Genomic DNA, 25,734 nt, shown 5'->3' with positions numbered 1-25,734 from the left:
AACACAGCAGGCCGGGCGTGAGCGGGGCTCTCCGGCCAGCAGGGGCAGAGCCAGGGGAAGAGCCAGACGCAGATGCACAGAAGCCACAGCAGATCACCGACGGAGGAAGCAGCTGACGCGGGGGGAACGGCGGGGGAGAGCCCGGAGGAAGCCAGCATCCCACCTTCGCGTCACCTCAGAGAGCACGGAGGACAGGCAACTCGAGGGAAAGGCGGGCTGCACCCCAGGCCTATTCCTCTGGCTGCAAAGACGCTGGGAGCTGACGCAGAATCATCTCTGATACCACTGTAACCCTTACCCCTCTCCTAAGCCATCAGCATGTCTGCTGGGCGCCACCCCCAAAACACGTTCCCAGACGCATCTGGTCTGTGCCAACTACACTGCCACCACCTGGGCCAGGCCACCAGCGTCTCTCCCCGCGGCTTCCTGCCAACTGGTCTTGCTGCTTCCTGCCCCCCACCCCCAGCCCCCACACCACTTTGCATAGCAGCCAAAGTAGCCCTTTTATGGCTAAATCAGCCATCACATTCTTTCCCTGCCCCGAAAGCCCCGATGGCTTCTGTCTGCAGGGGGATCTCCCAGCCCTCAGCAGACCCGGCCCACCACCCTGGGCCTCAACTCCTACAAGTGCAGCCCTTGCTCACCACCCTCCAGCCTCACTGGCCTTCTTACTTTCCTTGAAAATGCCAAGACACTCCTGCCTCGGGGCCTTTGCACTTCCCGCTCCCATTACTTGGACAGCGCCCCCCCCGCCCCTGCAATCTCTGCGTGGCTGAGCCCCCCAACATACAGCTCTCAGCTCATACGCTTCCCCTCAAAGGCCAAGGCCTCTGCCATCTTACTCCTCTGTGGTCAGCTCCGTTACATTAACCTGTTTCCTTTTCTCCGTAGCAACTGTCTCTACCTGAAACGATCTCATCTGTTTACCACTGTCTCACTCTTTCATAAGAACACAGGTTCAACTTACTGCTGCCTCCATGGGTGCAGGACGCCCAGCACAGAACACACATGGAAGGTGGTGCTGGGCCCTGGGGGCAGAGGCTCCTCCTGGAGGCCACACGCCACCATGGCTCCCTGGCTCACGGACGTGGACCCCACCCAGGGCAGAAGAGCTCAAAGGACTGGAGGACCAGCAGACCTGTCACTCCAGTTTTCTGAACAGCGTTGGTTCAATCAACCAACAGCGAGAGTCAAGTACATACCAGCCTCCAGGAAAGCTGAGAGCACTGGCCAAGAAAACCTGTGGGCATGGTCTGAGAATCTTGGGCTTAAAAGTTCTCTGCTGCACTGCCCCCTGGACCCATGGATGACAGGAGACTGAGGCTCATGGACCTCGAGTGATCTTCTGAGACCACACCCCTGGGAGGGGCGGGAACAGGGAGAGGACGAGGCCTCGTCCTCGAGCCAGTGGCCAGGGGATCAGAAGTCAGGTGGTGGTCAGTCGGGGTGCTGAGCAGCACAGGGGGTGGTTCTCCCAGAGACAGGGGGTTCTGGGCACACACTGAGTCCTGCCAGTCCGAGGAGGGCACAGTGCCCTCGGATGTCTCCAGGCACTGCTTCTACGCCAGTCCTGGTGCACAGACCGGCAGCCTGATGGGGGAAGACTGCGGGCGGCAGAGGGAAGAAGCTGCTGGCGTGGCCGTCAAGTCATCACTGCTTCCTCGCAAGCGGAAGCGGAAGCTGGATGCAGCCTCCTGTGAAACACCTGCACCTTCTGCTGTCTCTTTCACGTGAAGACGAGGATGGGCACATGCCCCAGACAGCCACTGGTGCCGAACAGGAGCGCGCGGACCACGCACAGGGAGTGGGGAGCATGGCCTAGCCCGTCAGGCTCCCGAGAGGCTGGGCTGTCACAGACAGTGAACCGCAGCCGTCTAGGGTGCCCGCAACGTCCACCCCCATCTCCCTGCAGCGCGCCTTCTGGAACCCTGGGGATGCAGGGGAGCCTGGTGGGATCCCGGTGGCCTCTGACCTCATTCTTTTTCTTTCTTTTTTTTTTGGGCCACACCACATGGCTTGTGGGATTTTAGTTCCCTGACCAGGGATCAAATCTGAACCTTCGGCAGAGAGCGCGTGGAGTGCTAACCACTGGACCACCAGGGAATTCCCTAACTTCATCCCTAATGACCTCCCACTCCTTGCTGCCAGGGGAGGGGGTCCCTGAAGAAGGGCCCTGCGTCCTGCTTGGACTCAGGTGCTCTCTCTCCTGTGACTTCCCACGCCCTGGGGGGGTCAGGAAGAGTGACAGCCCTTTGGGCCATCCCTACAGCCCAGACCCCACCTGGAAACGGAGCTGGAGGAAGGAAAAGTGAGGCCAGGAAAAGGCTCTGGCTGGGACGCAGGGACCAGGGTCTTGCCATAACTCGGGGGCTGGACTGACCCTCGAGGTCCTGCTAACTCTAACCCCTGATGGGCAGGAGAGCTTGTCAGGGTCCGGCCCCCTCCACTCCTGACTGCAGCCTCTGGGGGAGGGGCCTGGGGTCCACGTGCTACAAGAGCTCCCGGTTGACTGAGGCATCCCCTCAAAGTCTGGGATAGCACCCATCTGTATAGATCAGTGGGATTAGAAATAACACCAGCCCTTTGATTCTTATTTCTTCCCCCTCATGTTCCAAACTGGCTGGATTTGGTCACGTAAGCCACAGGAGCTGAGTTTTGGGTTTAGACGTTCAATACGAAACTAGACAGGCTCTACTTGGAACACACTTTTGCAATTGTTAAAAACAGGGAAGCACAGGCTTGGGGATTGGCCCCCCTCTGCTGGGGCCTTGGAGCCACAGAGACTCAGGTTAGACGGATGAGCTCTGGGATCCTGGACACGGGCTTCTTAACTTCCCTGAACCTCAAGTCTTCACACTTGTAAAAGAGTATGTTCTAGGCTCAGCGTGGGGTTGATTGAGATCCGCCTTTCTCTTTCAACCTCATTCGGCCACGATAAAGCAGCATCACAGACCTAGTAAGTTCTCAGGAGATACTGAAGACTCAACACCTGCAGAAAGGCAGTTTTCCCTTGGGCGATATCTAGCAATCAAAATATGTTGACATTGTCCGTTATAATTGAAAAGATACACCGTGTAGTCCAATTACTTTCTCAGCTCTTTTGAGAGGCTCATTTCCTCTTCTGCCGAATTTTCTGCCTTTCAATATTAGACTCAAAACCTCAGCGCTGGGAGGGATTTTGGAGGTCACCAGATCCTGTGCCCACACTTCAAAGATAAACGGGGGAGTTCCCTGGCAGTCCAGTGGTTGGGACTCAGTGCTTTCACTGCTGTGGCCCAGGTTCAATCCTGGTTGGGGAACTAAGATCACTCAAGCAAGGAAAAAAAAAAAAAAGAAAAAAAAAGAACAGAGTGAGGAGGGCTGGAGTCTCAGGGGCCTCAAACCCCCCGAGGCCCCGTAGCGAACCAAAGAAGGAGTGGAAACTTCACACGGCCTGGCCTGGGAAGGGCCCCGAGTCCCAGAGCGCTGCTGCGAAGCTGACGCTGCGTCCGACACCCACCTGAAATGACTGGTAGATCTCCATCTGGCTGTCCGAGAGGGCCAGCGTGCTCTGGATCAGGTTCTGAAGCACCAGGAAGTGGATGTCATCCACGCTGAAAGAGACGGGGCAACAGGGCCACGTGAGCCCACAGACCACAGGGCACCGCTCATCTTGGGTAGATTCTGTCTCAAAGAAGTTTTCAATCTCACAAAAGTGATACAAATGTCCAAACTAGTCATAAACCAAAATAAAAGAAACGGTGGTTTTTACGCCTTACGGACTGGTCCATTTTCACGGGGAAAAAGTTTCAGTCCAGTGGCTGAGGGGTGACACACCCTGGAAACAGGTTTTCATGTTTTCATGTGACAACTAACACATGTGGTTACTGCTTAGATTTCCTTTTTGTCCAATTTTAAACGAGTGTTTCTCCAACGAGAATAGGCTTTTCATTGAATACAGAGCTAAAAATCAAACTGAATACTGATTATCCAAGATGGAAAGAAAAGGCTGAGCTTTTTTTTCTTTTTTCTTTTCTTTTTGGCCGCACCACGCAGGATCTTAGTTCCCCAACCAGGGATCGAAACCACGCCCCCTGCAGTGGAAGCGCAATGTCTTAACCTCCGGATCACCAGGGGAGTCCCAAGGCTGAGCTTTCTAACCCGAGTTTTGCTTGGGAGGTTTCATGGGCTGGGAGTTCAACCCCTTTCCCCAACCTGGGCTCAGGCTGGGCCAGTGACAGGCGGGGTGAGGGGTCAGCACACTTCTCCCACAAAGGGCCGAAGCATAAATAATTTAGTCTCTTTGGGCCTGATGGTCTCTGTGATGGCCACTCAACTCTGCCGTGACAGCGTGAAAGCAGCGCAGACTGCACATGGAATGGGTGTGACTGTGTTCCAGTAACACTTTATTTCCAGAAACAGGTGCCAGGCTAGATCTGGCCCCAGATGACCCTGTGCTGGGATGCAGGCAACCTAGCCAAGCAGCCAAGGAAGAGGCAGTGGGTCAGTCAGTACTTGCCTGTTAAGTTTATCCTCTTTCCTGACTTGATCTTTTCTGTCACCAATCATCAAAACTCGGTATCTGCATAGGAAACAGAAGAACTTGTTAACGAGCCCAGCTGACCCTCCCTAGGCAAGCTGATGCTCACGCTACTGACTGGCTAACATGTTGGAAAAAAGATTAAACTCCCTAAAATTCAAACACGTACATGTAAATTAAAATGAGAAAACACCACGTTCGTTCTGCCCGTGGAATCGAGTGTGTTGTAAGAATAAGGGTTAAGGAAACGAGGAATGTTCATTCACTGACCACTTTGAGACAACAAGGAGACATGTTTAAACTCGCAGGGAGCGACTGCTAACTGTTACTGGAGGAGGACAGATAGCTGTGGGCTCATCACGATGAAAGACAGGCATAAGGAAGAAGGGAGAAAACACCCCACAGGGTCAGCTGTATTAGGTGATGGGGTCACAGGTTATCTCCCCACCTATTTTTCTGAGTTCCATGTAATATTGTTCTACTGTGTTCATACCAAGCAAATAAGTATAAAAATAAATCACAGAACTCTACAAGAATACATGGCCATTTATTTAAGACATTTCTTTGGTTTCTACAAAACTTGAGTCAAAATTCACCTTTGCAATTGTAAATTCTTCCTAAAATTTAGAAGCAAGACAAAGCATCTTTTCAGAAAGATGTGAACTGTTTTTAATCTAACGAGATTTATTTAGAATGATTTTCTTTTTTGCTTTGCCTGCCAGAAGCTCACGATCAAATTCAGTGTTAAACTGTCACAGCTGGAACTTCTTTCTTTCCTCTAGGTGGCTCATGAACTCTTCTTTAAAAATCTTCAACTTCTTTTTTTATAACTAAAAATTGCCCCACAAGTTTATTGAAATATGTGGGGATAGAAATTACATATAGGTAAACAGGCCCCTTGAAACATCTTCAAGACTGAAGAGAACCCACGCCACTTGGGGGTTCTGGGGAAGAGTCAGTTGTGTAAACACACTGAGAGGCCCAGGCACACAGCCGGCATGACAGAAACTACTTGTTGGGTGAATGAAAGGACGAGATCCCCAACTCGCAGGCAGCTCTCTGCAGAGGTACCACACAGTTCACAGGGGGACTGACGGATGGACACTGTCTCTAGAGGAAGAAATTTGGAGATACAGTGGTTAGAGGGGCTATCCTGATGAAGACAGTGAAGAGAAAGAAGTCCCATCTGGATTAAACAGCGGAAACAAGTCTGATTCACAGCACTGAAGATTTTAAAGTTTCACAGGTCTGGGCTCAGACCCGAGCACATTCTTTTCCAGATGCCCAGTGGTTGAGTTAGAAAGAGGAGGGGCTCTGGGTCAGATCCACCTAAGTTCAAATCCTGGCCTGGGGCTCACTAGCACTGTGACCTTGGGAAGTCACGTACATCTCAGAGTTTCCTCGTGCATAAAATGAGCAATCTTAGCAAAAGCACTCAAATATTTGACTAAGCCCGACGTAAGTCAGAGCAGGGCCTCCACGGAATGGAAGGGACTGCCTGGTGGGATGCTAGGGATGACGACACCTCCCCATTTTCAAGTCGCCCAGGAGAGGAGATGAGGGTGTCCAGGGTCAGGGGACAGCAGGGTTCGCTGCAAGGTCAAGCGGAATGGCTCGGGGGGGTCCTGGCTGGCGACTTTTCCTCTGGCCCCAAGAGGATCACACGGAACCTTCTCAGGGGAACCGTACCTGGCAAACAGCTCCTTGAGTGTGTCTGGGATTTCAAGGTTAGGATTCCTTAGGGCTGAACTGAACTTCTCTTTAAGCCTCTCCACAAATTCTTTAAACTCGTTGGCACAAACCTTTGAACAGGAGAGAATGAGATGTTAAGCCCCTTCTCTCCCTGAAGGGAGGTTTCACTAAGACACATCAAGGAAAATCTTGTAGCAAACTCCCTTGAAAGTGACCTCCCAGAAACACTGACAGAAATGCTGTCTCCTGCGCCCTCCTGCCTCCCCAGGCCCCCGAGTCCACCTGGGAAGGGGACAGATACTCACCACTCCACGCGGAGATGGGGAGCCTTACACCTGGTACCTTACACCTGCGCCGTCAGTGCTTTCCCCCAAGCCCCAGATGGGAGCCCCAAATGTGTCCTGCGCAGTCCCTCCAACGAGCAGGCCTGTGTCCCCACATCACCTCCCTACCCCAGGTCTGTTCCTCTGTGACTCACCTGTGCAAGTCTGCCTCCACCCCGCTACTCAACCATGAGCCCCAAGCCAGACCCCTCCTCCTCTATACCCACCCTGTGACCGTCCCAGCACAGACCTGGATCACAGCGTGGTCCCTTGCTGCCTTGCCACCTCCAACTCAACCTCCATGGTGTCACCGACAAACTGACCCTGTCACGCTGTCATCTGGTGTCCAGGGCTACAGGACAGGTTCACGCTCCTCCTTGACACCTCTCGCTGCAGCCTTCCTGTGGGGCACCTCGCCCCCATTCCTTCTCTGCCTTTCCCCTGCTGGTCCCTCACCTCTGCAGTCTGGGCTCAGTGCTGACACATTTGAAAACCCCTCTGTAGTAGATGCTGCTGGTTGCCTACTTCTTTCATCCTATTCTTTCTTAGCAGTGGAGCCAGCCCAACTTGGTGTGGGGAGACAGCCTGCCCAGCCTCCCAGGCTGAGTCAGGATGGATCTTCTGGGAAAGCCTGCCCCCTCCCTAATACAAGGGCTCTCTCCCCACTTCCTCCTGCCCTGGGATTCTGTGGTGAGGACTGAGCTCTGGCAGCCACCTGGCAGCCATGAGGTGACCAGCATGAGGATGGAAAGCTGACTCCCAGGGATGGGGAACGAGTGACAGGATAAACCTGGGACCCTGATGACAGCTCTGCTTTGCTGCACCTGCACAGGACAGCCTACTTCTGGGCTGTTTGGCACATGGGAAAAAAGAAGGCTTAGCCCCTAACAGTTTTTTTTCCCATCTGTCACTTGTATCAAAAGCCCTCCTAATTCTCCCTCTGTGACCTCAGCAGCCTGTGCTTTCCTCTTTCAGGGTGGCTGCACTGTTCTGCAGTGACCATTTACTTCTCTGCCCATCCCACTGCCCTGCGACTCCGTTTCAACCGTCCTTGCCTGGCACAAGGCCGGACACACACGCAGCGGAGTCCAGCGTTAGCTCAATGAGTGAGGGGTGAGCAGACTCTGAGCCAAAGAGCAGAGAAGTCTGGGTCTGGAAAGACAGCCTTCCTTCCTTGTCAGTCACCGTCCCAGCCCCACCCACAGAAAACTCAGAAAGAAAACTCATCGCCTATCCACAAGCTCTCCAGAAGCTTGTTTGTAATTTCTGAAGAGCTGCCCTATTTTCTTAATAAAATAGATGCAAGGCACAGCAGTGTTGCAGAGAGGCAGGCCAAATTCTAATCATCTTTAAAACTGATGCTGGAGCCTGATCAAGTGAGGTCCACAGCCAAGGAACTGATAAGTCAATTTCCTAAACGAGCTGGGGGAAAGCCCATGTTTGTACGGCTGGCAGAGTCACCGAGGGACCCAGAGGACCAGATGAGAACCTAGAAATCCCCGCCTTCAGGACAGGGTAAGCCCAACCAGCACGTGAGGCCCACCTTTGGGTCTCCGTAGTCACATTTTCGACTCAAGAAATCTCCGACAAGCGCCTTATCCTGGTACACCTCGGCGAGGCAAACCCTGCGGGGAGAGCAGGCCACAGTGAGGTCTGGGCAATGCAACGAGGCCCACGGTCAGAACCACCGCGAGGTTTCTGTCCTCACAGTTCTGGCCTTGGCTAAACATGAAGTGTGATCTACGTATGTGCCTGCTGGGCGACTACAGCTTTTGAAAACGAAGGATCTGGGGTCGGCCTGTTAGTGCTCACACTTCACATCTCGAGCTTCTGTATTCCACATGCAAACTGAGAACAGCAGCTCCCGCCCGCCTGCCCAGCACAGGGATTTGGCCAGGACCACAGGAGAGACCTATGTGAAAGTGTATCGTACATTTAAAAACAGGCCCTGGGGTTTGGTATCGAGAGCTCTGGTCTCTGCCAGCGCCCTTTGTCCACCGCACACACCTTCGCATCTCCGTGGCGTCAGGAGAGCCTGACCTGCCCAAGGGGAAATGGAGGGAAAGACCAGCAGCATTTACTGGGCTTCCAGGAGCCGGGCACTCTGGCCTCCACAGGGAGCTTGCAGGGTAGAGCTTGCCATTCCATTTCACAGCTCGGTGAGGTGTAGGGCTCCCCCCGGCCCCCGCGGTCACACGGATGCCAAGGGCCAGGGTAGGTGGGACAGGTGTGGTTACTCTTGGTGATCGTCCTGCTCGCAGGTGGGGAAGAGCCTCCAAGGGGATGAACGCCCCGTCCCAGGACCCACTGTTTCGAGCTGCGGTGGACGGAGACCCAGGCCTTCCCACCCTGCAGCCCCCTCGGCCCCCCTTCCCTGGCTGCTGCGGGACAAGAGGGAGAGCGTCAGGCAGGACGCCCGCGTGCCAGACCTCACTTCACTGCCAGCTCACCGGCACCCCAGCCAACTCGCATCCTCTCTCTGGGCCTGCTTCCACTCTGAAAATAAGAGGACTTTGGACCAGGAGATCAGAGCCCTTTCAGATAGAAAATTCTAAGTCTTCCATGCGCCGGGGAAGTGGCTTCACACAGGAAGGCCCCTTGGTGTGTCGAACCCAGTGGTTCTCATCAGGGGTGATGTGGCCCCCCGGGGGACACGTGAAGACATTTCTGGTTGTCACACTGGAGTGGGGGGAGCTGCTACTGGCACCTGGTGGGCGGAGGCAGGGGCTGTTAAACATCCCACAGTGCACAGGACGCCCCACAACAAAGAATGATCCGGCCCCACTGTCAACAGTACGGAGACTGAGAAGCCCGGGCAGAGCTGAGTCTCTTCCGCGATCTAGGGCTGGACCGCTTTCCCTCCAATCTGGCCGACTGCGGGCAGCCCAGGGCGTGGAATCAACCCAGAGCCAAGCTCTCCCGCTAACCGAGGCCCGAACCTCAGCGGGTGGAAGCGGTTCCTCCTCCCGGCCCCACCCCCGTGCTGGCTGCGACGCTCAGGCGCCTCCCCACACCACCCGCTGCTCTCCGGTCCTCCCCACGCGAGCCCACGCCGCTGGAGGCAGCTGCAGGAGTCCTGACGGGGCTGGCGACGGCTCTACGGCCCGGCCCTGAGAGAAAGGCACGGTGGGGCAGCCTCAATGGCAACTGAGGAGCCATCGGGGGAGGCTGTGCAGCTCCCAGCCGGCTGCCACCCCCACACGTATTCAGGGAACCCCCAGCTCTGCTGAGGGCGTGGCGGAGCGCATTCGGCCCAGGACCCCGTTCCCACAGAGCTTGCTTCTGGAGCGAGCTATGGGATGCACCGCTAACATGGAGCCATCAAGGGCTGCTCAGGGTGGAAACACCAGCGGAAATGGGTGGAGGCCTCTGCCTGCACCACTGGCTGCTCAGGGGAGGTGCAGAGGCCACACCCAGCGAGTCACCTAGCCTGCGGTGCCTGTTTCTTCACCTGCGACAAAGGCGAGCAGCACCTGCTCCACAAGCCTGTTCTGAAGCCTAAATGACACCCTGCACGTGAGAGTGCCCAGAATCACACCTGCCCCCCCAACATCAAGGACAATCTCACTAATTGCCTCCAACAGACTCCTGATGTGCTACTGGACGACTCAGGTTTCATCTGTCTGGGTTTTACACCCGACTCTAAGCAAATGGGATGAAAGAAGAGTAAAGAATGAACTAGACGGACTTCCTAGGTGGCTCGGTGATTAAGAGTCCACCCGCCAATGCAGGGGACACAGGTTCGAGCCCTGGGCCTAGAAGATCCCACATGCCGTGGAGCAACTAAGCTCGTGCGCTAGAACTATTGAGCCTGTGTGCCACAACTACTGAAGCCCACACACCTAGAGCCTGTGCTCTGCAACAAGAGAAGCCACCGCATTGAGGACCCCATGCACCACAATGAAGAGTAGCCACCGCTCACCACAACTAGAGAAAGCCTGTGTGCAGCAACGAAGGCCCAATGCAGCCAATAAGTAAATAATGTTAAAAAAAGAAAGAAAGAATGAACTAGAAGCATTGGGATACGCTTGTCTTGGAGTTACAGAAGCTCAAAGGAGGCTTACTTATAGTTCAGATAAGCTTGTGGATTTTTGACTATGTAGCGAGCTCTTCGTCCGACCGAATGGGATGTTTTATCCAAAGACTCTTCCAAGGTCGAGTGCAAAATGTCCCGTACGACCTGCCAAGGGACAAACGGGCCCTTCACCTGGATCAAACACAAGCCAAGACAGAAAATCAGGATCCTCGGAGCCCACGTTATGGGTCACTAATGTAAAGGAGCGGGGAATACGTTCTGCGGAGACTCTTTCCTCAGCGGACACTCACAACTGCCCCATTTACTGGGCCCTGACCACGTGCCTGGCCCTGCGCGGTGCTGGGCAGAGTGGAGGCAGACAGACCCTCAGTGTCCAGTGGGAAGAGTGTCTCCTGGTGACGCGCAGGTGCTCGCAGGGTGCTGGGCGATACCGACAGGAGGGCAATGTGCTGGGGGGGCAGGAGTACAGAAGACACGTTTCATCTGATGGGTTTAGAGGTTTAAGTACCCATCGTGTACGCTCAGAAATGGTCCGCGTACGGCACCTGTGGTTACATGAGTGGAAACGGCAGGTGCTGAGTCCCAGCCTCAGGAGCCCCTGTCAGTGCACACAAGCAGGAAGGCAGGGCCCAGGTAAGGAAGGGGCTTGGCGATGTTATCTCCTTAGCGCCCCAGCAGGAGGGGCCCGGGAATCTGGTGTAAGTTGAAGCGAGTGAGTGGAGGGTCCATGCAGGGCTCCCCTGGCTCCCCGGCTGCGTGGAGGGCGGGCGGAGGGGAGGCCTCCCCCGGCAGCGCTATGAGGCCGGCTATGAGGGACAGCAACATGCCTTCAGGTTCCCCCGGCAGAAGGGACTGGGTTGGAACTTGGGAAGGAGTGGAGAGGGAAGAAAATCTGGGAAAATACCAAGAAGAGGGGTTTAAATGAGCTTGCAGGCAGAGAGCATCCTGGGCACAGGACCTCTCAGTGGGTTTCTCTTGGCTGGTACGGAGAACAGGAGACGCAAGCGGGGCTCGTATGAAGCCGCCTCACATACTCTGCCTGGCGGTATTACTACCTGGAAAGGGCCCTGGACGGGGTAGCGGCAGAGCCCACGCTCCCGGTGGCTTCTGTGAACCAGCCTGATGGGACATTTGCCTTGGCGTAGCCTGGAGGGCGGGGGAGTGAACCCGGGCACGGCCACCATCCCACGCGGGCTCGGTCTACATGGACCGAGTGATTACTGTGCGGGAGGCGCCACGCGAGGGGCTGCAGCTACAGAAACAGGTAAGAAGTCTCTCTGCCTCTAGAAGCAGCCACTCCTGTGGACCAAGAGGTACAGGAGCCAAAGGAGCAGCATGAAACGTATGAGTCCAAGAGGCAGAGCGAAGATGCAGTAACTACTTTCCTTCGTCAGGATCAGTGATGCCTTTCCAGAGGTTACAAGCAGTTACTGAAAGATAAATAGGGGTGTTTTCCAGCCAGATGAAGGTGGGAGGCGGGCAGCAGGGAAGGGTTAGATTCCCAGTGAAGAGAGGGAGTGAGCACAGCTCTGAGCTGTGTGGCTTGCAGCCAGGCAAAGACACAGATGTGTGAGCCGAAGCCTGGAAAGAGGTATGCAAAAACGAGCACATTTTCGGGGTGGGGAGGATAAACTGGGAGATTGGGATGGACATATACACACTACTATACATAAAATAGATAACTAATAAGGACCCACTGTTCAGCACAGGGAATTCTTCTCAATACTTTGTAATGACCTATATGGGGAAAGAATTTAAGAGTGGATATATGCATATGCATAACAGATTCATTTTGCTGGACACGTGAAACTAACAGGACATTGTAAATCAACTATATCCTAATAAAAAACCAAACAAAACCAAAACCATGCATGGTATTCGTTGGTAGGATTCTGGGAAATGCTTCTCCCAGTGGTCAAGCAGAGTAGATGGGATGGATCTACTGGGAGGCTCCCAGGTGCGGCCCTCCCTGTGTGGGTCAGGTGGGAAAGCAACCCCCGTGATGAGAGGGACTTGCGCATGCGCAGCCTGGAGCAGGGGTGGGGGGCGGCGCACCTTGGTGTTGAGGACGTTGCTGGCGATCCGGCAGAGCACGAGCAGCCCGTCCTCCTGCACGGACCAGGTGACGCGCAGCCGGGTCATCCTCAGCAGTGCGCTCTGGTCGGCCTCGTCGTGGTAACGCAGCCTTTTGCTTTTTTCTTCCGGGAGCTCTTCTAAGAGGGCGAGAGGAGAGGGGACCTCTAATAACCGATTTGGAGCTGTCACTCTGGAGGGGGAAGGGTCCCTACCCAGTGGGCAGATTGCACCGAGGTACTGGTTATCAGAGTCCCATAGTAGGGACTTCCCTGGTGGCGCAGAGGATAAGACTCCGTGCCCCCAATGCAGGGGGCCTGGGTTCGATCCCTGGTCAGGGAACTAGATCCCACATGCATGCCACAACCAGAGTTTGCATGCCGTAACTAAGGAGCCAGCGAGCCACAACTAAGGAGCCCACCTGCCGCAACTAAGGAGCCTGCCTGCTGCAACTAAGACCCAGTGCAACCAGATAAATAAATAAATAAATATAAAAGAAAAACGGTGGGAGGGAGGCTCAAGAGGGAGAGGATGTGGGGATATATATATAAATACAGCTGATTCACTTTGTTGTACAGCGGAAACTGGCACAACATTGTAAAGCAATTACACTCCAATAAAGATCTGAAGAGAATAAAAAAGAATCCCATCGTGTGGGGAGTCATGTAAACTAACCACAAAAGACTCAGCCCATCCTGGCAGGTTTTTTGATCCCTTTCCTCATTTCACTTTGGTCAAGTTTCACGGGGTTGGGCTGGGCAGCCTGCAGGCAGCCTCTTGCTGGTTATTTGTCCACCTCTGATCCCTCCCTCGGAGGCACTGAGCCCTTTGAAGGGGCCTCGCACAGAAGCTGATGGAGTCTGCTCGGGGTGCGCTCTCCGGAGAAGAGGGTCCCCACCATTCCCTGCTCTGCGACCTCAGAGATGCTGTGGAAACTCTGGCGCAGCGTGGGGACAAGGCCCACCATACGGGGCTGCCTTGAGGACTGAACGAGACGCGGTATAAAACACCTAGTGCAGCGCCCAGCACAAAGTAGCTACTATCTAAATAACAGCAATCACTCACATTCTGGAGTATTTACTAGGTGCCAAACACTGGCTTAAGCTTTTTACATATATTCACTTAGAATTAAAATAATACTTGGCAACAACCCTACGAGAAGAATACAACTATTATCCCCATCTGGCAGGTGAGGGATCGGAAACGCAGAGAGACAGCACCCTGCCCCACGTCACGGAGCCTCGTAAAGCAGCAGACACAGGGCAGGAGCCTTGAGCTCTCAGCCACTGGGTTTCCAAGGCTTCCCCAACTTGGGGAGACACTGACCGCAGTTTCACAGGCAGACGCCATATGCTACCGCCAATTCCAAAAGACCATGTGTTCAGTAAGTGTCTTCCAAATGAGGGCAGGAAAAAGATGAGTAAGAGCATTTAGATTCAAAGCGACACCACTGCCTTTTCTTGCCTTGTAATGAATTCAGGTCTTTGAGAGCCGAAATGATCTTACGCGTATCTGGACAGGCTAAACGGAGGGGCCGTTCCAGCTGATGTGAGGCTGTTACGAGCCCTGCCGAATACACCACTGAAAACAGGTTCCTGTTAAAACATTCTGTTCTCAGCGGAAGTAGCTATGGCTATCAGATTGTTGTTAAAACACACGCACGGCTGAGGTGATATAAAAGCGGCCTAAAACCTGGACACTGGTCTCCTCACTGCCCTCCTTCCCTGTAAATACTGCCCAAACGAAGAGTCCAAAAGGGCAATCTACAAGGCACTGCGCACAAGGGTTCCTGAGATCTGGAGAGATCCTGCAGGCTTAAGTGACGCCCAGGTTTCCTCTGATTTAAAAACACAACATAACTTTAAACTCTGCCTTATCACAGATGAAGGTATTAAAAGGTAAACCAAAAGAATAATAGGACTTGAGCTGGCTGTGATTAGGACTTTGCTAAGGATTTTGGCCAAGGTCTTTTTTTTCCAGTTGAGATGAAATTAGAAATTTGAACTGAGGGTTAGTGAAAAGGCTCTACACAACGCAGAGGCAGAGAAAGCAGGGGGAGGCATACGGGAAGTTCGAGGTACTCTTGGTCACCAGGCTGGGTTTGGAAAATAAAACGCCATCGCGCAGGTGGAGCGGAAGGACGGAGACGGAACCCGGGTCTGAGGGCAGAGCGCAGGCCGGGCTGCGGGGAGGCTGCTGTACCTCCCCAGCCGGACCGTGCAAAGGCAAGCCTGGCAGACACCAACGATCATCATGAAACCTTTTTTCTTTCTCTTGATCTTCTTCCCAGGGTCCTTCTTCAGCCGCTTGCGCTTCTGACTTTTCCCGCCCCTCACTTTCTGGTTCCTGTCCAGCGTGGGCTCCCGGTCAATCTCGAAGTGCTCTTCCCTGTCGGCACAGAGCCCGGATCCTGCTCGCGCTTCTCCCCAGACGCTCAGCCTGCCGCTGCCTGGACATAAGCACAGGGGATCGGCACTGCAGAGTGACCTCCGCAAAGGCCAGAGGCCAAAGCCAGTGCGCAGTGGCCGTCGCGGCCGGAGCCGGTCCCACGTCTATCTCCGCTGAACGCCGAGCCCACGTACCTCCAGCGCCCAGAGGCAACGGGCGCTTGGACAGAAACGTCTGCAGCCTCACCGTGAGCCCGTTCTCCAATGCGGCGGTCTCCTGAAAGACAAGGACGACACCCGATGGACCGTGAGCTTCCAGGAAGCCCGGGGAGCCCAGGGCAGCCACAGCACTGAGGTTTCTCTGATGAAGAGGCTGTGCAGGGACCCCACTCTCCTATCATGCACCCCCTCTCATGGGACCTTTGCGTTACAGACTTTCTGCTCTTTCTTTTAAAGAGGAAAACTTGTCCACATCACAGAATAAATTAAATTAGAATCCACTGGGGAGGGAAAAAAAAAGCCCAGGCAGATATTTATGGGGCCTGCTGCACCTTCAGTACATGTGAAAGTAACTATGTGTGTCTCTGGTCAATTTCGGTTTGGCCAATTCAAAAACTGTGAGCCAGGAAAGGGAGAGGTGGGTGAGTCGTGATGGCAGCTCCCCCCAGGGGGGCCCGGGGATGGGTGCCCATGCCCTGAAAGCCCACCCTTTTGGCCTTGTCGATGATGTAGCTGGTCCAGATCCAGTTTCGCTTTAGGTGTCCGTAGAAACTGGAATCGAGCCCAGCGGCTCCCAGCCCATCTCCGGGGATAAAGCCTTCATCCACGACCTCACGGCTGCCCCTGGGAGATGAGAAGTAAACAGAAAAAGAGCCCTCCTTGGGAACTGAAAAGAGCCCACGGAGTGGGTGGGGGGCATTTATTATAACTAACAGTTACGATCCCAGACAACACCTGACAGGTTGAAGTAAAGGACTTCTCAAAACCCCAGAATTTTATGTAAAAATGCCCAATTTTTGAACTTTGGCAACTGGTTCTTTTAATTTTTTGGCAATAGGTGGGCTAACTACAGCATGGCTGGGGCATGACGTGCAACGTGCAGCCCCTGCACCAGAGGCTCAGGCCTCTGGGCCTGACAGGAAGCCCAGCGGAGGGCAGAGCCAGGGTCTGCAGGACCAGGACCCCAGGGCTCCGCGCATGCGGACGGCGGGGGCGGGGTGGGGCGGGGACGCACGCGGTGTACTCCATCATGGCACACTTGCGTTCCAGGGTGTGCTTGTCCATGGCACTCTCCTGCTCCTTCTGCAGGCTGCCCTCCTCATCGCTGCCCTGATCTGCGCCACTGTTCTTCCGGACGCGGGGGCAGCGCACCACACCTAGGAAAGCAGACACAAGCCCCTCTGATGACACTTTCCCGCCGTGCTCCACAGGCCACGGCCTGCCGAGGGGTAGCGAGGGAGGAGTGGACTCTCTTTCTGTGACTAGGCTCCCACCAGGGGAGAGGGTCTGAAACTGGTAGACCTCTTAGCACAAAACACACACAATGCAGAAGGAAGAGAGTTAAAGCTGGTCGTGAACCTGAGAAAAGGGCCTGCATGCAGCCTGGACTCTATGAAGGAGGGAGGGCGAGCAGGCAACCAGAGGAAGCCCAGGCCGTCTTCCTTCCTGGGGGATGCCCCGGTGAGTTGTGTGCCGCACGGGGGAAGCCATGAGTGAACACAGCTGCACGTGGGGGCGGCTGCTGGGGTTGGGCCGGCGGGGATCTAGACCGTGCGAGGCAGCGTCACGGCCTCTGTGGACCCACTGGGCTCCAGGAGCAGCCAGACATTTCCTGAATGCCCCAGAGGTGCATTAATTTAGTTGGGAAATTACGTTCAGTTATTCCACAATAAAGCAAACTGCATTTCTTGCAAGGAAATATAAAATACAACTGAAACCGCTGCTTGAGTCAGGTCAGGGAAGATGATGATAACCTGCAGACTATTGAAGAGCCTCTCATAACATGGTCAGCTGGAGACTCTGGCCCGGCTGGTGGCGAGGCGTGGCGGGGAGAGCCCACACCCCGCACCTCCCAGCCGGAGCTGTACGCGAGACGTCTGGTTCAAGCTTCGCCTCAGTCCCACAAGGTGGTGGTGGTGTTCCCGGATTAGAAATGAAGAAACGGAGGCTCAGGAGGTTACAAAGCGCTTCCTCAAGGTCGTGCGTTTGAATGGACCTTGAACCTAAGAGGACTTCAGGCGATGCTTCGCCTTGAACCACCAAGTGGCCTGCGGGTGACGCAGATTTAGGCCCTCCCCTGGGCTGCTGAATCCAAATCCCTGGACAGTGTCCAGAAGTCCGCATTTCAATGGGTTCCCCAGGTGCTGCCTGTGTGCACTCATGCTCCGGGAGCCCCACTTTAAAGGATGCTCACATCTTATTATTGACGGGGCAGAACCGCCTCAAATGTTTATTGAATGAAGGGACAATCAATGCCTGATTAATGGACTCAATAAGCCTCCCACATTTCGGCTCACGAACACTGAAAGGGATCGAAATTCACCAGGGGTGAAGCCCTAAAAACTCTGGTGCCAATCACATACTGGCTCGCAAATTTTTATCTAGGTATAAAACGCAGAGGAATTCGGGCACTTTAAAATCTGCCATGGTAAAGCCTAGCTCACTGCTGACGGCAGAGGCGTCTACAAAACACAGTTTCTAAAATCTGTCTGGACCCATTAAAGGATCTATGCAAGTGCTCATTAGCCTAATGGCATTAAACAGTTCTACCCAATAACATGCGGCTCCTGCTTGGCAAAAATCAAAGTGTAACCTTGATCTTCCAGCTCTGTGACGGGAGGAAGAGAGGGAGTCCTCTCCCAGGTGCAAACAGAATGCGGCATTCCTTTTCCTCCTGGGAGAAGTGGCAAGAAAGGACCAGATGAAAACTGGCGCAGAGGAAAGAGCACAAGACTGGAGGTTCTAACGCCTTCTACAAACCCTCCATTCATTCGATAAACATTTACAGGATGTCACCTGTGTACCAGGCACTTTGAGACATATTGGGGATGCGAGTCAAATTTCCTGAGCTCAAGGAATTCCCAGAATGACATCAGATGACAGTGAAGAGGCTAGGACGGCCTCCTCGGAGAGAGAATGCTTGAAGCAGGAGCGGCCATCTGCAAGGTGAACGTGGTCAGGACATTCCAGAGAGAGAAGATGACAAAAGCCAAGGCCTAACCCAAAACCCAAATCATCCAACCCACTGGACAGTCTGGTCAGTGCCTCCTCCTAAAGACCTCCCAATCTGTCCCCTGTCCTTCCTTGTCACCAGCAGACCTCTCCTGGACCCAAGTCACAGGCCCCACCTGGCCTCCCTGCTTCTACTCCGGTGCCTCTCGGTCTGTTCTCCACACCGCAGCCAAGGCAGCTTTCAAAGACAAGAGATCTCGGCTTACAGCCAATGGTTTCTCGCTGCTCTTAAAACAAAGCCAAACTCTCCCATGTCCTGCAAGGCCCCCGAGCCTGGCTCCTGCCTGCTTCTCCATCTCAGCTACCACTTTCCTCCCATGTGCACCAGCCCCTCTGTCTCTCCACCAACACTCGGGGCCTTTGCACCTGCCTGGGAAGCTTCTCCTCAGCTCTGGTCACGGCTGGCTCGGCCTCATCCTTTAGAATTCAGCTCAAAGCCTCCTCCTCAGAAACGCAGCTCCTGGCCAGCCCAGTGAAATAACCCTTGGTCCGTCACCTGGTGTGTTTCCTCCCCAGCACTTATCCCACCCTGATCGCTGTGTGCTGTGTCTTCTCCAAGACAGCACAGGTCCCACCGCTGTGTGAGCAGGCGTCAGGAAAGACACACACAAGGCGTTCAATAAATACCTAGTGGGCTCAATGGGGTGGGGGCTGCGGGCCCCCCCAGGTAAGGCCCACACCGTCCTTTCTAAGGGAGCTTCCGGGACACTCCAGGCCTCCAGGGGACAGTCTGGAAACCAGCAGACGGTGCCTCGTCCCTCCTAGCTCTAACTCACGGCTATCCCACAGAAAGGAGGGAAAACAGTGCGTCCAGTAAAGATGGATGGTACCTAGCGGCGTGTTGAGGCAGACACACTGCAGATCGAACCAATAGTTCTCCACATCCTGCATCGAGTTCAGGACGTAGAGACGCCTCTCGAAGGGCCGGCTGCTGTGGGCCAAGTTGTAATGGGGGTCACAGGTGGTGGTGTCCACGATGACCACGTTCTTCTTCAAGAAGATGAAGACCTACGAGGGAGACACCAGGTGCGGTGAGGGGAGCGCCTCGGCCTCAGCATCAGGTTAGCTGTCTGGAAACCGGGCTTACTAGTCAGGACCACCTTCGTCTGGGCCTGGAGGCCGTTACCTGATCTTTATCCTGAAACTTTTCTGTGGGGCCGAACTGGAGCAGCCCCATGTAGCACAGCTTCTGAAGGTTCTCCACCACCGAGAAAATGTAACGTCTGGAAAACAGAGGGATGGTGGGCTCTCAGCTGTCATCAGGGGGTCTGCCTGGGGGTGAGGGATGCGCCTCGTTGCGTATCCCCTCTTCTACCTGTGGGACCTCGAGGACGGGCCTCGGGCCTGCTCCGTGCTGAGACCCAGAACCCCCTTCCCGACACCAACCAGGGCAAAAGGGCACTAATCGTACTCGGGGAGCTTGAGTTCGAAAGTAAAAGTGACAAAAGGAAAAACCCACTTCAGTACTTGCAGTCTTTATCGGCAGATTTTACTTTAGAAGAACCTTGAAATCAAGTACTGACATGTTCCAGCCCACACTGCATTTGCCTCTGCGCTTTATGTAGAAGGTCACAGATGGCTGAGTTAACGACCTTGGGTCTGTACAACCTGGCAGGCAGAAACCTTTCCTCTTCCTGGTCAACGATTTCTCCGAAGCCTAACTCCAAGCGGCCTGCTGGGACCCTCAGCCACCCTGAGTCAGTTGCAGGGACCTCACCTCTTGTACAGAAGCTGCTGCCGGATGGGCCTGGGGAGAAAGCGGATCAGTGTGTGCTTCTTCAGAGGGTCGTTCAGAAACTCCTCGAGGTTGTCCACCTGAGAGGTGATTTTCAGGGTGAGCTCACCCTCCAGGCCAGGGTGAATTCCAAGAATCATGAAAAGACACTCACCACTACATTCTGGGTTGTGGTCTCGCTGAATCTGGCTATCCATCCTATGGGGACAGTGCCCTCGCCTTCCTGTCCCCCTCAAACCTCCCACATCTCTCCTTCAGTCCTAACACCCCTCCCCTCCCACCCATCTGCCACACTGCCGGGTACAATAAACAGTTGGCCTCACTCACTGCTGGTGGGCATACAAAGTGCTAAAACATTTCTGGTGGACAATAGCAGAATTCATTTATATATATATATATATAAATGAAGGATGCTTATTGCCTTTAAAGCTAGTGATTCTACTTCCATCCTTACCCTAAGACAAAAAATTTTGGAACTGCCTGCAAATACGTCTAGCAAAAGGTATTCATCAACATGTCATTTACACCACCAAGAAACCAGAACTTAAATGTCCAAAAACAGAGCACTGGTTAAATAAATCAGGGTATGTGCATAAGAAGGAGTCCTATGAACTTACTTAATTTGAAGCTAAAACAATGATTTGAAAAATACCGTACACTGTTCAGTGGAAAGAACAGATAATAAAAGAGTAAATATAATATGGTCTCAATTCAGTTTTTTTTTTTTAAAGGAAGATCTCATATATATACACATGAATGTACATACAAACATGGAACAGGAAAAAAAGACTAGGAGAAAATGCACCAAAAACACGAGCAGTGATACCTCTGAGGGATGAAGTTATGACATTTCTATGGTAATTTCTATTTTCTCCTGTTTCTATATTTACCAAAGTTGTAAAAACATGTTTTATTGCTACACCCTAACTGTCTGTCTATTGACTGATCTAGAAGAACAAGTGTTTGAAATATTTCCCTTGACCCACCATCCATTCATCCATCCATCCATCCATCCATCCATCCATCCATCTACCAAATCTATTCTGTCTCTCTGTCTATCTGTCTGTCTGTCTAGCCAGCCAGCCAGCCAGCCACCAGGGCAACTATAAGTCTTTTCCCTCGACCAGGCGAGTACAGGCCCCCCGGTGTGGAGCTGAGGGACCAGCCCCTGCAACAGCCTGGGAGTCATCAGTACCTTGTAGCTGACTTGCACAATCTGGGTGAAGATGGAGAGGGGCAAGCAGAGGAGAATGTCGCTGACCAGAGCCCAGCCGAAGCCAAAGTCCTTATGGACTGGGACGGGAGGCACGTAGCGCATCCACGAGGCTTCATCCACATACACTAGGAGAAAAGAGGGATCAGTCCCGCCGCAGGGTCCTGGCCATGATGCTGCTGTCGCCTCCCAGCAGGTCTTGGTACCCTCTCACCACCAACTCGGCCAAAACCCTCCTTGTCAGGCAGCAAGCCCAGAGGCACGGGACGTTTGGATTTTGTCTTTATTTTGTTTAGGGCAGTATGTGGACTTGGCCAGTTCAGACCATAAGGACAAGGAGCCAACCATGACTCCCCTGGGGACCCCGCTGTGGCCTGCCTGCCCAGGGCATCTCACCGGTCTCCGTGGAGAGCTCCACTTCACCCTCCCGGGTGGCTCCATCTTGGGCGTCCTTGGGTGGGGCATCAAAGGAGGCCTCCAAGTCGCTCCCGGAGGAGGATGGGGCTCCCGTCTTCCTTTCACTGCCGAGGCCCGGCTTCTCCGCCCTGTCGCTGGCGGGGTGCCCGTAGATCAGGTACCACAGGAACATGTGGATCACCCGCAGGCGAGGCATTTTGGGCAGAAACCCTAGAGAACGCCCAAGTCCAGGAACTGGAGCAAGAGAGGAGGAGGGCAGTGCTTGAAAATCCCCAACTCAATTCAGTGCAATTCATTCAAAAACTGAGTGCCACCGTGTCCCAGGGGCCAGGGAGACAGTACATGTTTTCACCCTCAAGGGACTTACTTTCTGGTGGCAAAGGGCAGACAGCAACAAACTACCTAAGATAGCACATGGGATGGAAACAGCTGAAGCAGAGAATAAAGCCAGGAAGGCAGAGGAGGGCAATGATCCTACAGAGGCCTGGAAGGTCTCACTGGGGAGAGGCCTCAAGGGACGTCCTCGCGTTGGTGAGGGAGCGGGCCATGCGGACACCGCGGGACACGCCCCCCCCAGGGCGCATGCAGGGGCTTGAGACGGGGTGTGCCTGGCACATGCAAGGAAGTGCCAGGAGGCCTGAGTGACAGGGTGGAGCGAAGAAGGAGAAGCGCGCGGGAGGTGAGCCAGGGTGTGACGGGCAGGGGCCACCACGACAGGCCTGGCAAGAGGACCCGAGGGCAATGGGGACTGTGCAAAGTAGTTCAGGATCTGGGTTCTTGTAAAATGCTTATTTCTGGGGCTTCCTAGGTGGCGCAGTGGTTGAGAATCCACCTGCCAATGCAGGGGACACGGTTCGATCCCTGCTCCAGGAAGATCCTACGTGCTGTGGAGCAACTAAGGCCGTGCACCACAACTACTGAGCCTGTGCTCTAGAGCCCGTGAGCCACAACATTGAGCCCATGTGCTGCAACTACTGAAGCCCATGTGCCTAGAGCCCGTGCTCTGCAACAAGAGAAGCCACCAAAATGAGGAGCCCACGCCCCACAATGAAGAGTAGCCCCCGCTCTCAGCAAACAGAGAAAGCCTGCACACAGCAATGAAGACCCAACACAACCAATAAATAAATAATTTATAAAAAAATAAAATAAAATAAAAAGCTTATTTCCTTGACACAAAGTGCTCCTTGACTCTCCCTCGCGAGAGGAGACAGGTGAGAGACAAGGGAGGCACAGGAACAGGGTGGCGAGGACAAGGGACCAGAGGGCCCCTGCTCCGCTGTCAGGCCTTGACCGTGCGAGGAGCCCTCGGACACCTCGTGTCCACTCAGGCACACGTGATGCTCAGCTGTGCCGCCTCGTGCGCGGTTTCCCCCTCCATCTGTATTTTCTAACTGTGAGAGCTTAAGAGTAAAGGCCGCGTGTATGTGCCTGGAGCCCTCAGCCAGGGAAGCCACGACCTCTCCTGCCCCAGGCTGCCGGGTCCCCCACCGGGATGTTTCTGCCTGACAGGGGTCTGTGCGCTGTCACCACTGCCCCCTCCTCCAGCACACACGCGGCGACCAGCAACTACAACCACACCCCACCTACCGAGGCCCTGCATCCCGGAAAATCAGATGAACGCTCAAACCTCTCAGTGGCTGTAACTACCAGAGGCTGGTGGGGTCAGGAAAGGCAGAGCTTTTCTGTGGTCTACAGAATGTCCCAGCCCCAGGCTGTTCCGCAGAAGGCGTCAATGTCTGCGAGCTGCCCCTCAGGGTGGGACCTGGCCTGACGGCACCTCGGCCTCGCAACAGCCTTGTGAGGTAGGCCGGGCAACAATCGCCCCCATGTTGCAGACAGGGACCCTGATGCTGGCACGTGACCAGGCCCCCACGACCCAGCCGGTGTGCTGAGACCTGCCTCTCTGCCTGCAGCCCAGGGCTCGGATGTGGAACCGCAAGCGGCTCACGATGCCACACGAAACAGAGTGAGACCCGGACAAGAAGCCGCTTTTTACCCACAACAGGGTGGTAGTTCTTCAGCTGCGTTATGCCCATCTTCTCATCCGTCTTCTTCACGCGCCCGCTTTCGGGTTTAGAGGACGCATTCGGCTGGGAGTCTCCCGATCCTCTTGGGCTCTCTTTCTCTTGACTTTCCTCTTCGGCGTCCCCTTGAGGCACTGGAGGCTGGGGCACTTTAACCCTGCAGTTCACAAATAAGATTGCAACAGTATGTTAAAAAAGCAAGGGCTGAGAAAGGACAGGGTCTGTCCTCGAGAATGTGGCCTCGGGGTTTCAAATCAACTGCCTGTAGGGGCCAAACAGGGGATGTAAACGGATAAAATGTGTCAGGGTACTAGATGTGCGGGGGTGACCTGGACCGTGTATCCCCACTTATGGGGCAGCTGCTCCCTTGTTAGAAAGGTAGCCCAATGTGCTGGGTCCTCTGACGCGTTCAGCAGCGCCAGAAATCAGGAATGTGACGTGAAATTAATCAGCGACTGATTCAAAGCACCTGTGGCCAAGGCAGGGCCGGCCACACACACCAACTTCTGCAAGCCAGACCCAGCCCTCTGCCTGCCCAGGCCCACCTCTAGTTTAAACCCAACTGCGAACGGTCTCCCACCGAGTTTTCTCTCGGTGCGTGAGGGGATTTATGAACAAGAGGAGAGCAGACCTCAGAAAGGCAACTGGAATCATTCTGAGCTATATTGTAAACTAGGCAAGTCTCATATGTCACAGGGCCTAAGACTTGGAGCACTCTGTCCACACCCTATTACAGACAATAGAATTAAGAACATCAGCACAGGGAACCCAGCTCAATATTCTGTAATAACCTAAATGGGAAAAGAATTTGAAAAAGAATAGATACATGTATAACTTAATGTATATGTACATACATACGTATACATGTATATGTATAACCAAATCACTTTACTGTACGCCTGAAACAATATTGTTAATCAACTATGCCCCAATGTAAAATAAAAATTAAAAAAAAAAAAAAAAAAAAAAAAAGGTTAGGATTTTTTTCTCTTGAAGACTCCAGAAATTGATCCTTTTTGAGACTAGGGGATCACGAACCATAAACCCCAAACCAGTGAGTGCACTGATCTCATACAAGTATAAATAAAGGGCTTTTGTGGAAACTGCTTCAGGTTGAAACACAGACCCAGGCAGCGTCACTGTGAATTCCCGCGGGAGCTGCCACTTGCCTGTTGGCTGTGCTTGAATTGGACATCCGGAAACGAACCTGCTCGATGGCACTTCTCACGAGAGGGTCGTTCTGGTCCATGGACGGGTGTACCACCAGATCCACCTGCAGGGAGAGGTCGGGGGGGTCCCAAAGGGCAGGGGAGGAGCCAGGGGAGACTCCGTTCCACAGCTCGGCTCCCTGGTGGAACCCTGGTTACACCTGCTGTCATTAACATTTCCAAAAGGCAGTCATGAAACCGAAGTAAAACGCTAAGCAGTTTGCCCCTACAGTTTCTGGCATCAAAATCCCTCAGGTGCCCAAGCCAGGAAGCTCTGCCACCCGTAACGTGCTGCTCTGACTGGTGAGGAGTTCTGCCCTGGAGAGAGCGCGGTCTGCCCTGCAGCCCCCCAGCTGGGCTGTCACGGCCCACCGGCCCCGGCTGCTACCTGGGGGGCTGCTCCCGACGCCCCCTCCTGCTAGCTGAGCATTTCCCACAGCTGCTCGGGCGTCCTGAGGGCTTCCATCTGGAAGAGGTAAGCGGCTTTCATTAATCTCCCCTCGCTGAGAGTGCCATCGGGGGACTCCCGGCAGCTGCACCTCTAAACAAACTGGCAGAGGGTTTGGGGCTGCCTTTGTTGTTTTCGCTTTTCCAAGGTACTGAGGCTCCACACTGAGGTGGTGATCATTTCACGAGTGATAACTAGGCTGACAAATGGGCCTCACTGTGTGTGTGGCTGAGCAGCAGCGCGGGCGTGTGGCAGCTGTGTGGAGACAGCAGGCATGGCGGCCTGGGCCCTGGGAGACAGCTCGGTAAGGTTGTCTCAACGGGTAACTCTGGCCAGCGGGCTTCATGCCCAAAATGGCCCGAAAGAAGACGGGTCACAGGGGACAGGTGGCCATGCCCGGACAATGACTCCAAAAGGCCACACTTGGC

The 25,734-nt window shown here is 54.1% G+C and overlaps 1 protein-coding gene across 3 annotated transcripts in view; it reads right to left on the bottom strand.

Annotated features, from left to right (window-relative positions):
* GTF3C1 (general transcription factor IIIC subunit 1) overlaps window positions 1-25,734 on the bottom strand; it is a 71,438-nt gene that overhangs the window by 9,586 nt on the left and 36,118 nt on the right. For all 3 annotated transcript variants that reach the window (XM_057748760.1, XM_057748761.1, XM_057748762.1), the window contains 17 exons: window positions 24,820-24,923; window positions 23,623-23,807; window positions 21,606-21,860; window positions 21,192-21,337; window positions 19,979-20,076; window positions 19,388-19,484; window positions 19,092-19,269; window positions 16,265-16,406; window positions 15,738-15,873; window positions 15,226-15,307; window positions 14,904-15,092; window positions 12,626-12,783; window positions 10,599-10,741; window positions 8,078-8,159; window positions 6,209-6,321; window positions 4,499-4,561; window positions 3,500-3,593 (listed from right to left, as the gene is read on the bottom strand). In XM_057748760.1, coding sequence (XP_057604743.1) covers window positions 3,500-3,593; window positions 4,499-4,561; window positions 6,209-6,321; window positions 8,078-8,159; window positions 10,599-10,741; window positions 12,626-12,783; window positions 14,904-15,092; window positions 15,226-15,307; window positions 15,738-15,873; window positions 16,265-16,406; window positions 19,092-19,269; window positions 19,388-19,484; window positions 19,979-20,076; window positions 21,192-21,337; window positions 21,606-21,860; window positions 23,623-23,807; window positions 24,820-24,923 — 2,265 coding nt within the window. The remainder of the gene's footprint in view (window positions 1-3,499; window positions 3,594-4,498; window positions 4,562-6,208; window positions 6,322-8,077; window positions 8,160-10,598; window positions 10,742-12,625; window positions 12,784-14,903; window positions 15,093-15,225; window positions 15,308-15,737; window positions 15,874-16,264; window positions 16,407-19,091; window positions 19,270-19,387; window positions 19,485-19,978; window positions 20,077-21,191; window positions 21,338-21,605; window positions 21,861-23,622; window positions 23,808-24,819; window positions 24,924-25,734) is intronic.

Source organism: Hippopotamus amphibius, chromosome 9, assembly GCF_030028045.1.
Source record: "Hippopotamus amphibius kiboko isolate mHipAmp2 chromosome 9, mHipAmp2.hap2, whole genome shotgun sequence".
Taxonomy (NCBI): domain Eukaryota; kingdom Metazoa; phylum Chordata; class Mammalia; order Artiodactyla; family Hippopotamidae; genus Hippopotamus; species Hippopotamus amphibius.
The sequence above is the reverse complement of the archived record's forward strand: the minus strand, read 5'-3'. Positions and strand labels throughout refer to the sequence as shown.